Genomic DNA, 13323 nt, shown 5'->3' with positions numbered 1-13323 from the left:
GGAGAGTCAGAGGAAGAGAAGGGGCAGGGGTGCTGCAGGGCTTACACAGCGACGCTGTCCATCCACTTCTGCCAAGGGCGTGCACATGTGTGTGTGCGCACACACACACCCGTGCTCTTCACCCTGGTCCCCAGGTTGCCCCCCAGCAGCTCCAAGAAAACAGTAGGGAGTTAGCTCACAGGTAGGAAAATGGAGCCCCTAGATTCCCCCCTGTCCAGGGGGAGGAGCTGGGCCTGATCTCTGGTGACCCCTCCCTCCAAGATCACGCCTCTCACACTGAGCCTGGCCCCGCCCCATCCTGCCGACGCTCTGCTCAGGACGGCCCTTCCAGTTGCCGGAGGCCGTGGAGGTCACCTTGGAGGTTAAAGGAAGGAGCTGCCCCTCCCTCCTGGTGTGGAACACGCCCACCACGAGGTTCAGTGGGCGGGGCCTGGACGAGCTCCACCCAGCTCAGGTTCCTGCCGGCCTTCCTCCTGCAGCCAGCCCCAGGGATGGATGGACAGAGGGCGGGGCTCCCCCAGTCACCCTCTTCTGGTTGTGGCAGGGATCCACAGCCCGGCTGTCATAAGGATGACAGGGCCCCAGAAGGGCTCTGGCAGATCGTTAGAACACTGGGAGCCCCCGCCCCAAGGACAGTACTGCCAGGGCCAAGAGATGCACTGGGCATGGGCTGGGAATTGGGAGGACTGGCAGGGGGCTTCCCGGGAGAGTGGACCTATCCTTCTCGCACCTAGCCCAGCAGCACCCTGCCACTAGCTGGCCATCACCCACTCCTGGGGAGCAGGACACTTCTCCCCCTGCCCTGAGGCCAGGCCAGCACACCTTTACCCACCTACAAGTACGAGGGGATCCTTGGCGAGCAGACTGACTGGGAAGTGGGGCCATTAAGGGAGGTGAGGGATGGGGAGACACCCTAGTGGGGCTCCGCCACAGTTCTGCCATGTCCCCAAGTCCCCAGACCTACTGACCAGGCTCAGCTTCAAGGGGCTTCATGGGAATGGTCCTGCCTACAACGTTCCAGGTGGACAGATGGGCAGGGCCAAGGACTGGCACAGGGTGACCATGAATGTAGGCCCAGACAAGCTCCCGGGGCCCAGCACAGGTGACCACACACAGGGGGCCCAGTTCCGGCCCATGGCACTTTGGGAATTTTGCAGGGACTGCTGTAGCCTTTGCTGGGGCTCACAAATGTGCAAATCCAGGTGTTAAAGAAATACTTTAATGTCTCAAAGTCACAGCTTCACTGCTGGCACCGCAGGGTTACCTCCTCCAGTTGGCCCTCCTCTGGGAACATGGGGCAGCCCTGGGCACTAAGGCTGGGGCAGGACAGGCGTGGGAGGGAGACCCCTCCAGGTGATTCCCGCTCTTCTCAGGGCCATCTGCCTCCATCACATGCCCACCGCCTAACTGCCCCCTGGGCGCACAGGGGACAGGATTGGGCAGCCAGGAGCTGGGGGAGGGTGAGGCCAGTGAGCAGGTCAGGCAGGGCTCCTCCCGGGGACACAGCCTGGGGCCAGGGCTCCCGAGTTCGCCTGGAGGATGCTCCCCTGAGGGCGTGTGACCATCCTCCTTGGAAGTGTCCAGAACCTATGCTGCAGCCCAGGGGGCCTTGGACCTTTCAGCACCGCACTCCCCAGGAACAGGTGGGGCCACTTGCTGGAGTGTGGACTGACACTGCACGGCCATAGCCCGGCTTGGCGAGGTGCTAGCAGACCCGGCTACACGTCCGTCTCCACACGCAGCCGCTCCATCCTGCGCACGTTGCCCTCCACAGCCACGCGGCTGGTGATGCTCCGGGCGAAGTCCTCAGGGAACCAGCCCGTCTCTCCATCCCGTAGCCTCTCGCCATAGAGCCATCCTGGATCCAGACATCAGGCAGGTGAGGGCGGGGCCCCTAAGTTGGGTCCTCAGCCCTCAGAGCTACCGTTCCAGAAGATGCCAGGATCAGGCATCCCTTGGAGCTGACCATGCCCCAGATCAGTGGCCTTGCTCAAGGTCATGCGGACAGCTGGTCTTCTAGCTGGTGCTCAGCCCCGACATTGGCCTCAGGGGCGGAGCTTGCTCCAACCAAGCTGGCCCGTCCTGAGCAGCTGCTCACAGGGGCTAATCTCCTGCTTAGGACACGGAGTGACTGGGAACCCACTTCCGAGCCTGAGACTGGTTCATGTGAAGATATCCTTGAGGGAGGCTGTTGAAGGGGGCCCTGGGCCCAGTGTGAGCCCATGCAGTGCTTGCTTCTCTAGGGGTCTGTGCTCTAGACTGTGGGCAGGGTTCTCAGACTCTCCCTCAGCACCAGCCTGCTGGCCCCTTCTCCTCTCTGCCTGCCCCATGCAAACCCCAGGCCCATGGACCCCCACCCATGCACCCTCCAGGCCCATCACCTGCCCTGTGCAACCCCCTAGGCCCATCGCTTCCTCCCATGCACCCCCCACACCCATCACCCACCCCATGTACAGCCCCCAGGCCCACTGCATTGCCCCCCATCCATCCCCTCAGGCCCATTGCTCCCCCGCCCTGTGTACAGCCCCCAGGCCCATCGTCCCCCGTGCATCCCCCCAGGCCCATTGTCCCCCCATGCACCCCCCAGGTCCATCACCCCCCGAGGCCCATCTCCCCTCTCCGTGCACCCCCCAGGTCCATCTCCCCTCTCCATGCACCCCCCAGGCCCATTGACGCCCCCCCAGGCCCCCTAGGCCCATCACCCTGCGCTCACCATCTTCCTGCTCCAGGATCAAGACCACATCCGCCTGCTGCAGAGTGATCTCGTCTACCTGCTTGGCCAGGTAGGCCTTAGTGATCTCCACCTGGAGTAGGTCTGGGGAGGGCAGGTATCAGTGGCAGGACTGTTCCAGGGAGGGGGTGGGCAGGGTTCCTGTTCCAACACACCCCCTGTGGCCTGGTCTCAGTGGAGCCCGGGGACCCTGGTGTCCAAATGCACGGTCACCGGCAGCTTTCCTCCGCTAAAGCCGGGACCCCTCCCGAGGCTGCGGGACCTGCTGCTCTCACTTTCAGCACCAGCAGAGGGCGCTCCAGGCTTCTCAGGGGCCAGGCAGGGCCGGGGCTGGGAAACAGCTCTACGGGCCAGTCCACTCCAGCTCCTTGGCCTCAGTTTCCCTGGTCACTTGGCAGCCGGGAGGATGAGGTCCTGAGCCAGTGCTGGGTCTGTGTGCCCAAATGGACACACTCATAACTGGGGCAGGCTGCAGGGTGGACTGAGCGCTGGACAGCACCTCTTCACTCTAGGCTGACCCCCGCCCCCCGGGCAGGGAAGGGGCTGTGAGCCCTGCTGGGTGCAGGAGCAGGCTCTCACCTCCTTTGTTTGGGGGGCCCCGCGCCTGCCTCTCCCGTTGCGTGAGCGCCGTGATCCACCGCGCGCGGTCACTCCTGGGGGCAGGGGGCCCATGAGTGAGGCCCGAGGCCAATTCCACCAGCTGATCACCTCTGCCTCACGACCCCCAGCCAGTGTGACATGGTGGGAAGATGGGGGTCCCTGAGCCCCCACAGCCTTCGAGGTGTTAAGGCAGTGGGATGAAGGTTTACGCTGCCCAGGTGCCCTCTGGTGAGCCGATGCTGAGTGGGAGGTGTAAGTGGGTGGCCCCCCTGGTCGGCCTGACCCACTGTGCTGGGGTGGGGCCGAGGTGCAGGAAGTCAGACTCAGGAAGGAGCGGCAGGCAGGCCTCCCCCACGCAGGCTGGCCTGGGGTCTCAGTTGCCTGTGGCCACAGACTTGGGCAGCAGCTGCACCCCCACAACCCAGGCTGCCCTGCTTCCTGGCGCTGGTCGGGAATGTTGTTGGAAATAGAGCCTTGGCTTCCCTCCTGGGACAGGGGCCCTGCTGGTGGAGGTGTGGAGACCTGGCCAGTACCTCTCTGTGCGCTGGCCCCCCCACTGTCCTGACTTCATTGCCCCCCACGGTCCCCACACCGTGTTCCAGCCCTGCTGTCCTCCTGGGTCTGCTGGAGCTCCCTCCCCAGGACCCCCACTGGGTATGCCCCCCTTCCCTGCCTGTTTCCCCTTAGTCCTCGCCCCCTTGGACACAAAGCACAGTTCAGTTGTACATTTTGCACTTGGCATGTCCCCCCCAACCCCAGAAGTGTGAACTGCATGAGAACTGGGCTGGCCCTGGCACGGTGCAGCACCCGGGAGCGCTGGATCAGGCATTCCATCCCCACGGAGCTCTCAGGGCCGCCCCCGCCTCCAGGAAGCCCTCCCATCTTACGCGGAGTCGGAGGACAGCAGGATCTTCTCCCGGCGGCCCTCGCTGTTGTGCAGGAGGATCAGCTGGAAGGGGTGCGGAACAGAGGAGCTGCGGTTGCCGCCCCCCGGCAGACAGGCCTCCGAGGGTTCCATCTTCTGGACTTGGATATGGTCCACCTGAGCATAGTCTTGGACCATGAAGCTATCCTCGCTGTAGGGAAACAGGTGGCTGGCCAGATGCTGCAGGGGTCTGTGGGCAGCCTGAGGGCCAGGCAGCCGGAAGGATTCTCCCAAGGGCTGGCCCCAGCCCACCTCCCTGGCACCAAGGCCACAGTTGCTGCCCGCTCCCCATCCCAGGACCATGCAGCCTGGCGCCCAGGGGTGGGGCCCACCTCTTCTTCTTGGTGACCACCAGGACGTCATTGAATAGGAACAGGTAGCACGTGGGCCGGCTGGCGAGTTTCCGGAACAGCCCGGTTTCCTCCACCACAGAGAGCTCCCCGCGCTTCAGCAGCCATCGGGAGGCAGAGATCAGCGGGAGGGACTGGGGGCCAGAGTGGAGATGGGGTGAGTACTGGAGGGGGCAGGGAGGGACTTGTGGCAGGGCAGAGATGGGGTGAGTCCTGGGGGCGTGCAGGGAGGGACTAGGTGGCAGAGAGGAGATGGGGTGAGTCCTGAGGGGGGGCAGGGAGGGACTAGGGGGCAATGCAGAGTTGGGGTGTCTCGCAGGGGCTCCTGGGATGAGTCCTGGGGGGCAGGGATATGCAGCTAAGGGGACAAAGCCCTGCCTCTGAGAACAGGGTGACCAGGGCTCCCTGGGGCTGGATCAAGGAAGGGAGAGCGAATATCCAGGCCTCAAACAAAGGGCCATTCAGTCTGCAGACAGGAGCCCCATGGGGCAGCAGCTCTTTGCCAGATCCTGCCCAGCAACCCTCCCCTGCCTCCAGCCAGGCCTAGGGGCTCACTGGGCACCTGGTGAAGGGCCCCCTGAACCAGGAGGCTTGGCTGCACCTGTGCAGACTGCGAGGAGCCCCCTGATGTGCAGGGCCACATCTGGTGTCCAGGGGCCTTTTCTGTAAATGAAATTCCTCACCCTCCGTGGCCTAGAGAACAGGCCGGGCTAAGGGGGACATGTGAGAGGCACAGGCCGGCAGGACACCTCGCCCCTGCCCACATGGGTCTCACGTCACCATGGCTAGCACCAACACTCTGGCCTGCTAAGCTAGCGAGAGATGGGGAGAGGCAGACAGAGAAGACTTTGCAGGGGGTGGTTGAGGCAAGCTGGGAGAGCCTGCCCACCAGCCTCTGCTCCCCAGACATGCCCCACCCCACACCCCACCCTTCTGGGGGCTCTGAGCCCCCTCGCCCCCACCTGGACTCGCTGCTCCCTGCCCCCAAGCCCTCCAGTTTTGAGAGAAGCGGGTAGTGGGTAAGAGCCCTGCTCAGGGGTCAACCTGGCCTGAATCTGGGTCTTTGCTCTAGTCGGGGACATATTTTATTCCAAACGCTCTGCTGCCTGGCCGGGGAGAGGATCAGGACCTCGGCCAAGGGTTCAAATGCCTCCTCTGTGAAGCCCACCCTGACCCACCCTCAAGGAGCCCGTTGCCCTTGTCTGAGCCTCCATGTCCCCCTTCCATGGCTCCACAGTCCTCCTGCCTGCTCATGGCAGGTTCCCATCCAGCTCCGGCCTGCCCAGCTGCCTCTGCAGACTGGAGGTCAGCAGCTCAGTCTGCTTGATGATAAGCTGAGGCCCCACCCACAGAGCTGCTCCAGGCTCCCTCTGAGTCTCCTGCCCACCCCCCTTGCCCGCAGGGCTCTGCTGCAGACAGGCTGGGGTAGAGCAGCAAGGTCAGTATAGAGGGGGCAGAGGCTGCCTTCAGGCCGGGATTCCAGCCAGCAGTTCCCACTGACATGGGCAGTGGTTAGGGCAGCCCCTGAACCACACAAGGATGGGCTAGTCTGTGGGCTGGTGGGGGAGCTGTGGGTGCAGAGGTCTGAGCTCTGCCTGCTTGGGAGGCACTGTAGGTTGCCGAGACCTCCACCACTAGACCTCCAGACCCGCCAGGGACAGGGAAGGCTGAGCGGCTCTGAGGTCATCCAGTCCTGGCTCCCAGCGCAGCTGACAAGGAGCCCTGCAACTGGGCCTGCCAGCTTCCCCGACTCAGCTGCTGGGTCTGCCCTCTGCTCCTGCAGCCCTGGGGGTGGGGGCACAGGCTGGAGAGACACCCACCCGCCCAGCCAGCCTCAGGCAGGGGAGCTGGAGCTGAGCCCTGTGGCCAAGGGGGCCGCTCTCAGGTGGGGAAGGGGCTGGAGAGGCAGAGCTCAGTCCCAGGCCTCACGGTGGCGTCACCCCCAAAGCCTGTCTCCAGCCTGAAGCCTGGGGGCGGTGACCCCTGACTCAGTGCAGGGCCTGGGCCGGGGCAGGACTGGGGGGCACCGACCTTGACCTTGCTGAAGTCCAGCTGTGTGTGCAGCGTGTACATCTGCTCCATGCGCTCCATCTTGTGGGCGCCCTCGTTGCACTGCTTCACCAGCTGCAGGGAGGGCACAGGAGAGCGGATGCCGCGGGCCGGGCCGTGGCCGGGCACCCCACTCCCACCCCATCCAGCCTGGCCTGGCTGCCCATGGCGCCGGCCCTCATGGCTGCCCTAGTCCCTGTCCTGCCCAGGCCCCCTGACCGTGTGAGCTCCACTCTCTCTGGGCTTCAGTTTCGCCAGCAACACTCAAGAAGCTTGGGAGAGACCACCTGGAAACCCTCCCTGCTCTGCCCTCAGGGTCTCTGCCATCAGGCTGGGCTGGGTCCCCACCTCATATACCACCGCCCCCAACCCCAACCCTGGGCCCTCCTCACCTTGCTGATGGCCTTGAGTGCACGGCTGGCTGCCTTGTACCTCTCAGGGTGGCCCTGCGTCTTGAGACAGAGTGTCTGTAGGAAGACACCATACATGAGAAGCCACAAGCAGCCTCCTGTACCCAGGCTCAGCGGCCTCCCTGGGGCAGGGGCTCCCCAACCAGTGCCAGACCTTGGGGACACTCAGAGGGCTCCTGCCAGGCCCCACCCTTCAGTCCTTGGCTGTCCTCACCCAGCAGGGAGGGCCAAAGCCTCTATTTCTCCCTGTCCCAGAGGGCCCCGGAGGGTCTGATCTCCTGTCTGCCTGGGACGCTGGCCCACGGAGCACGGGCCACAGGCCGCCTCTCAGAGTTCAGCTGGGCTGTGTGTGCACACACTGTGCCTGCCGTGGGTGTACACCTGTGTAGTTTTCACCCCCACAAACCCCTCTGTCCCATGAGCTGGCATCTCAGAGCATGAGCCACTCCAGGAAGCCCCTGGTGGAGATGGTGACAGTGTCTGGGTCACCCCAGGTCCACACAGGACAACTGACCGAGGGGCTCTGGGTAGGACGCAGCTACAATCCTGGACTGACGCTCAGCAGGGGTCTGGGAAAGCACGCGTGACCCACCAAGGAAGTGACCAAAACCCTCCAAGTGCTGGAGCAGCTCCCAGCAGAGAAAGCTCTGTGGGCAGCCACGGTCACTGTGGCGGTTAAAGTCGTCTTATAATTGTTTTCATAATCATATGTAACAGACACTCAGCAAGGTCAGGAGGAGCGATGCCAGGCTGGGGCCAGGGTTGTACACTCACGTCGGTCAGGAGGGGCAGCCGGGTGACCCTCTGCATGGGCAGGATCAGGAAGGAAATCATGGGCAGACCCCCACACGCCGGCCGCTGCTCGATTGCCCGCAGGGCCTCCCGGAAGGTGGCGTTGCTGTTTCTGCAACAGAGAATGGGGTCTCAGCTGCGGCGGGTGAAATGGCTGGTCCAGAAATGGGAATCGGAGGGAAGCTCAGAAGCTGGGCTGCGAGCAGTGAGGCAAGGGGCCTGCTCCTCCCGGGGCCCCCTCCCACCCTGCGGACCCGGGGCCGGCTCACGTCAGCCGCTGCAGGGCACGCTGCTGGTAGACCTCGTTGGAGCAGTAGGAGATGTAGGGGTGGAAGTGATGCTCCGCGTGCTCCTCCAGGATGTCGCTGATGTCCTCCACGCATACCTGTGCCTTGTGCCGCCGCTCCAGGTCCTCAAAGAACCTGTAGGGGTGGGGGGCCAGGAGCTGCTGGTCAGTCCACGGCCACACACACACGGACACATACACACACAGGTACCACAGTGCGCACCGGGTAGGTTGGCTGCCCAAGGCGCTCCTGGGAAAACCCCAGATCTGCTCCTGAAACCTGAAATAACTGGGCATATACCCATGGCCAAATCCAAGGCCACTCCCTGCGAGATTCTAGCACAGATTCTAATTGGCATCACGGGATGCAGACAGGTAGGACCAAGAACTTGTCGCTTTGACTTGATTCCCTGGAACTTGGGTCAGAACTGCCCGCATCTGCCTGGAGGCCTGGCCCCGTCTGCCCAGCTCAGGGCCGGGCCAGGGGTTCTGCTCCTTGCAGGTGATTACAAACCCCCAATTCCTGCTGGGGTCCCTGCTGAGGCTCATCTGTAACCCAGAACTTGGGGAGGGAGGTGAAGATAAGTGAGTTTGGCCGGTGCTGACCTAGGGTTTCCGCTCCCACAGGCAGCCATTGCCTCGCAGCTGGGCCTGGATGGACCCGCGTTGGGTCACTGGGGGTGTCAGCTGCTGGCTGGAGCCTCAGGTGCACCCTGCACAGCCAGAAAGTGCTGGACTCCAAGGCCTCATCATATGACCAGGCCCTGGCCAAGGCAGCTAGGGGGCCTCCCACCCCAAGAGCTCTGCCCCTGAGCAAAGCCCTTTGTCCCGAGGCCCCTTCCCATGCCAGCTGCTCGGACCAACCCCGGGCTCCAAGCTACGAGCTTCTCTACCCACATTCGACTCTTAGAGCCTGCTGAGCGCGGCTGCCGGGACCAGCTGGGGCAGTGTCTGGGAGATAAGACAGCCAGCTGACCTTTGAGGGCAGAGAGCAGAGTCCCGAGTCAAGACCTGCCCCACACGGGGAAGCCAGCTGGCCCACACTCCTGTGGGGAGCCACCAGGCCCAGGCAGCCAGTCTAGCAGGGTCCTTACCATCCTCCCAGGGTGAGTGGGGGGGAGCAGGGAGAGGGCAGGGAGGAGGGCCCAGGTTCCAATTCTGAGGACACCAAGGAGCCCCCAGCAGCCCCAGCCAGGACTTGTGTGTGACAGGTCCCTCCACCCCGGGACCTCACCAATCTGTGGCCCCCTGCCCTGGGGCCCTTGACTCTTATTATCCTTGGGAAGCCTGGTGAGGGTCTCAGGGAGGGGGGAACAAGGCCTGGCTTGGAGGTGGGCAGGGGTCCTCAGGCCCCCACTCACTGGGCCCCAGCCTGATCCTCCACTCATGATGGGGCTGCCTTTCCTGTAAGTGGGAGCATTCTGAGAACCCCCACTTGGGGCAGATGGGGACCCCCTCCAGATCCTGCCCTGAGAGGGACACCTGGCTGCCTGGATGCAGGACCACACACACGTGTGTGCATGGGCAGCCCACACTGTTCAGCACCTCTCACAGGTGACACTGAGAAAGGTCCGGGACAGTTGGCCCTCAGCAGCTGACTTCAAATAGCCAGTTTCTGGGGAGGCCACTGGGAGTGGCTAAGAGCTACCAGGACCAGGTCAGGGGGTCAGGGAGGCCAGGACACCCCACTAGGGGGCAGGGATGGAGCCTGGGGTCTATAGAGGGCAGAGAGAGCAGGGTCCCTGTGTTCAGTCCCACCATGCTCGGGGACACAGGACAAAGGTCAGAGCTGCGGAAGCGGGCAGCCCACCCCAGGCCCTCACTGAGTCAGGGGCTTCAGACTTCCCATGGCTGGTCATTGAAGTCCTGCGGGAAGTGCCATCCCAGGGACAAGACGGCCCTGGATTCCATGGAGGCCCTGGGGCAGCAGACTGGGGGGTGCTCAGTGAGGGGAGTCCAACACCTGATCATTTCCCACACTTTGCCCCTGTCTGCAAGGGGGCGGGCGTGGGACCTACCCCTTAGGTTAGGGAGAGGATGCCGAGCTCAGGGAGACCGCGGAGGGTGTGATGGGGTTGCCTAGGATGCAGGGCAGTGCGGGGCTGGACCACGTGGGAGCTGACTGGACCTCACCCTCCACGGAAGTAAACATACACAGACACAGACTTGCTGCCACACACGCACACACACACACACACACAGGCCCAGGCAGGCCTGCAGCTGCACACCCGGTCCCTCCTCCACCTCCCGGCCCTGCAACCAGAGCCGTGGGCTGGGCCCCAGACGCCTCCTTGTGGAATATGACCCAGGGCTGCAACTCAAGGCTGCCCCCGCCCGCTCCGCTCTGCAGGCACCTCATGACTCGTCATTGGCCCTCTGCATATGTGTGCCCTGAGGCCAGTTCCTGGTGGCCGCAGGGCCCTTGAGGTTCTTGTGCTTCCTGCCCCGGCAAGGTAGCTCCAGACCAGACGGTAGGTCCATCCACACCGCAGACCAGGGTCACTTGGAGCCCTGGCCTTCCCACCCTCCTGAGAGCCTGGGCCGCTGTCAGGGTGCTGGGCCGGGCCTCACCTCCGGCTGGCGCTCAGGACATCTGTGATGTTGGAGAAGAGGTGGTGGTGCTCCATCTGGGTCATGGTCGCCCGCAGCTCCCGGGACTGCAGGAACTCGGCCACCAGGATGCCAAGGCTGTGCTGGTACGAGAACTCGGAAGTGAGGATCTCGAAGATGGCCTGAGGCGAGAGCAGAGCAGACGTGGGGCAGCCGTGCCCCCCTGGCCCTGCCCGGAGCTACCCTGCCATACAGGGGGCCTGGCCCAGGGTGTGGTGGTGACAAGCGCTCAGACTGTGGGGATATGATGGGGGTGCAGGACTTGGGCCCCCTGGACAGGACCTGGCTGGGGCTGTCAGCACAGCTGTGGTGATGGAGTGGGGGTAGTGAGATGCTCTCCTGGGTTTGCACTCTGGTAAGGACTCCCATCCTCATGTGGAAAGTGGGTAATGGTAGTCACTCCCAACCCTCACCATGCCCAGGGCATCAGCCATAAGTGGTACCAGGAGGCGGGCAATAAGTGAGCGGGTGACATCACCATGGCTGCTGTGCTGCCTCCGCCTGGGCTGTCAGAAGCAGGCGCCCCTGCTCACCCCGTACCTCCTGCCTTTTGCGCTCCTCGGCCGAAAGCTGGTCCAAGATGCCCGACTCCACCACCTGCAGACAGCAAGGCTTGAATCACGGGATGTAGCTCCCAGATGCTCACCCTCTCATCGGACCAGAGCCAGCGTGGACGGCAGAGCCGCCCCTCATGGCTCGGCACAGTGGGACTGCTGAGCTGGCCTGTCCCTGCTCAGTCCCATCACCCACGTCTCTCCTCTCAGTGGTATCCTCCCCTGGGAAGCGCCCAGGGGCAGCCAAGAGAGAGCATGGGTGTCCAGAGGGAAAGGCCAGCAGGCGCTGGAAGCAGGGAGGGGGCTCTGGTGGAGCGGCAAAGAGCCCTGGGAAAGCTGAGGGGCGTGTGGGGGGCAGGGCCACGACTCAGGCACACCTGGGCCAGGTGAGTCAGTACCCTGCCTGGGAGGTAGGGCTAAGTGTTCCAGCAAGGCACACTGCCCTGCTCTCCACCCGTCAGGCGCCCTGGCCCCCAGCTGCCCTGGCTAGATTGTGGCCCGCTCAATCACAGCATGCCCACTGTGTCCCTGCAGACCGTCAGGAGAGCCCACCACAGGACTAGAGCCACCCGATCCTTCTCCCCTCCCCACCAGCCTGGGCAGAGGCTGCCACCAGCTCTTGGGCTGGGAAGGTAAGTCCCAAGCTCCCTCCTCGGCCCAGAGGCTGAGTTGAGATGCCCTGAGCTCGGGTGACCGGGTGACCGACAGCAGAACCTCAGACGGCAGCATCCTGACCCAGCTTTGACCCCGGAGGTCATGTCCACGCAGGCAGCTGGACCTGGGCAGGTAGGAACACACATGCATTTCCAGCCCTTTTCGGCTGCCTGCCCTCACCCCACCCCTTTCTGGGCCCTCCCTGGCCAGTGACCCCACGGCAGGCAGTGTGGAGCTCAGCAGGCAGTCGGGGCGCCTCAGCCCGCCTTGTGCCCCGCGGGGTGTGGATGAGGAAACTTGTCGTTCCACAGACAGAAGGGACAGCCAGGGGCCCTCACCCCACTGCCCACAGCCCGCCCTGCAGCTCCGTTCCTTGGCTCCCAGGGGATGGGGCAGCAGCCTGTGTGCCCCAGGCCAGCTGCACCTTCCTGGGGAGTGAGAGTTGCCTCTCTGCTTAGAGCTCGGGGACCTCTGTCTCAGCTACACTCTCCACTGAGACCCCACCGCCCTGCTTGGACGGGACCAACCCCGTTTTCAGATGTGGAAGGTGGCAGGGGGCCTGGGAGTGGCATGCCTGGCCTCTCCCCTCCCTTGCTGCCTCCTCACTCAGACCCTCCAGGCATAGTTCAGGGTCAGCACCCTGGGAAGGGGTGCCCTGTGCCCACAGCAGGTCACCCTGAGCAGGGAACTGAGGGCACGAAACTCACCTGTGGGATGCCCGTCACATACACACAGATGACAAGTGCCCCGAACCTCTCCCCCAGTGACCCCCCGAAGGTGCCCCATGGGGCAGGCCAGCTTTGAGGCACCGCAAGATGCCCCTGAAAAGTGAGCACAGATGAGGCGCTTCTAGGCGGCTCCCCCGTCACTGGGGGACCACCCATGGCCTCTCCCTGCCATCACAGCCCCTACCTCTGGGAGCTGGCTCCAGGTGATCTGAGGGGGCCGGTAGCTCTTGACCACGATGGGGGCGTCCACTTTCCGGGTTCCCTCAGGGCTGGGGGGCTCATCGAGCAAGTCATCGTCAGACTCATGGCTGGTGTTCAGGCCTCGCTCCCTGATTTCCTGGTATAACCGGGGGTCTGGGGACAGGGGGCGCGTCATCTGCAGGCCTGGGGGCTCTGAGTGGTCTGATCCCCTCAGGGACCTGCAGGTCGAGTCCCCCCGAGGAGGCCCTGAGAACGTCAGGTGGTGCAGGGCCCCCAAGAACAGGTTCCCCTTGGGCCGGCTGGCTCCCATGGCAGTGCTGGGGGCCTAGGATGTCCTCGTGCTAAACACCTTTGGACCAGGGCTAAGCAGACAAATCAGAGTCAGGAGCCAAACTGCATGGCCTGGGAGGTGGGGGGGCAGGGGACTGGATGG

At 63.9% G+C, this 13323-nt stretch overlaps 1 protein-coding gene across 6 annotated transcripts in view; it reads right to left on the bottom strand.

Annotated features, from left to right (window-relative positions):
* Positions 1-1185: 1185 nt before the first annotated feature.
* The window catches only part of ARHGEF16 (Rho guanine nucleotide exchange factor 16), a 23725-nt gene continuing 11587 nt past the window's right edge, over positions 1186-13323 (bottom strand). For 3 of the 6 annotated variants that reach the window (XM_088845409.1, XM_088845407.1, XM_055419413.2), the window contains 13 exons: positions 12874-13043; positions 12669-12782; positions 11294-11350; positions 10715-10875; positions 8127-8279; positions 7840-7969; positions 7048-7122; positions 6638-6730; positions 4589-4740; positions 4219-4407; positions 3311-3384; positions 2714-2815; positions 1187-1858 (listed from right to left, as the gene is read on the bottom strand). In XM_088845409.1, coding sequence (XP_088701535.1) covers positions 1719-1858; positions 2714-2815; positions 3311-3384; positions 4219-4407; positions 4589-4740; positions 6638-6730; positions 7048-7122; positions 7840-7969; positions 8127-8279; positions 10715-10875; positions 11294-11350; positions 12669-12782; positions 12874-13043 — 1610 coding nt within the window. In that variant the 3' untranslated portion in view covers positions 1187-1718. Of the gene's footprint in view, positions 1859-2713; positions 2816-3310; positions 3385-4218; positions 4408-4588; positions 4741-6637; positions 6731-7047; positions 7123-7839; positions 7970-8126; positions 8280-10714; positions 10876-11293; positions 11351-12668; positions 12783-12873; positions 13044-13323 lie in introns of all 6 variants that reach the window. The other 3 variants (XM_088845410.1, XM_055419414.2, XM_088845408.1) reach the window with 2 other exon arrangements.

This window comes from Moschus berezovskii, chromosome 17 (assembly GCF_049115385.1).
Source record: "Moschus berezovskii isolate FMDL1 chromosome 17, NW_MosBer_1.0, whole genome shotgun sequence".
In the NCBI taxonomy this organism is placed as follows: Eukaryota; Metazoa; Chordata; class Mammalia; order Artiodactyla; family Moschidae; genus Moschus; species Moschus berezovskii.
Note: the sequence above shows the minus strand (reverse complement) of the source record. Positions and strands in the feature narration are given on the sequence as shown.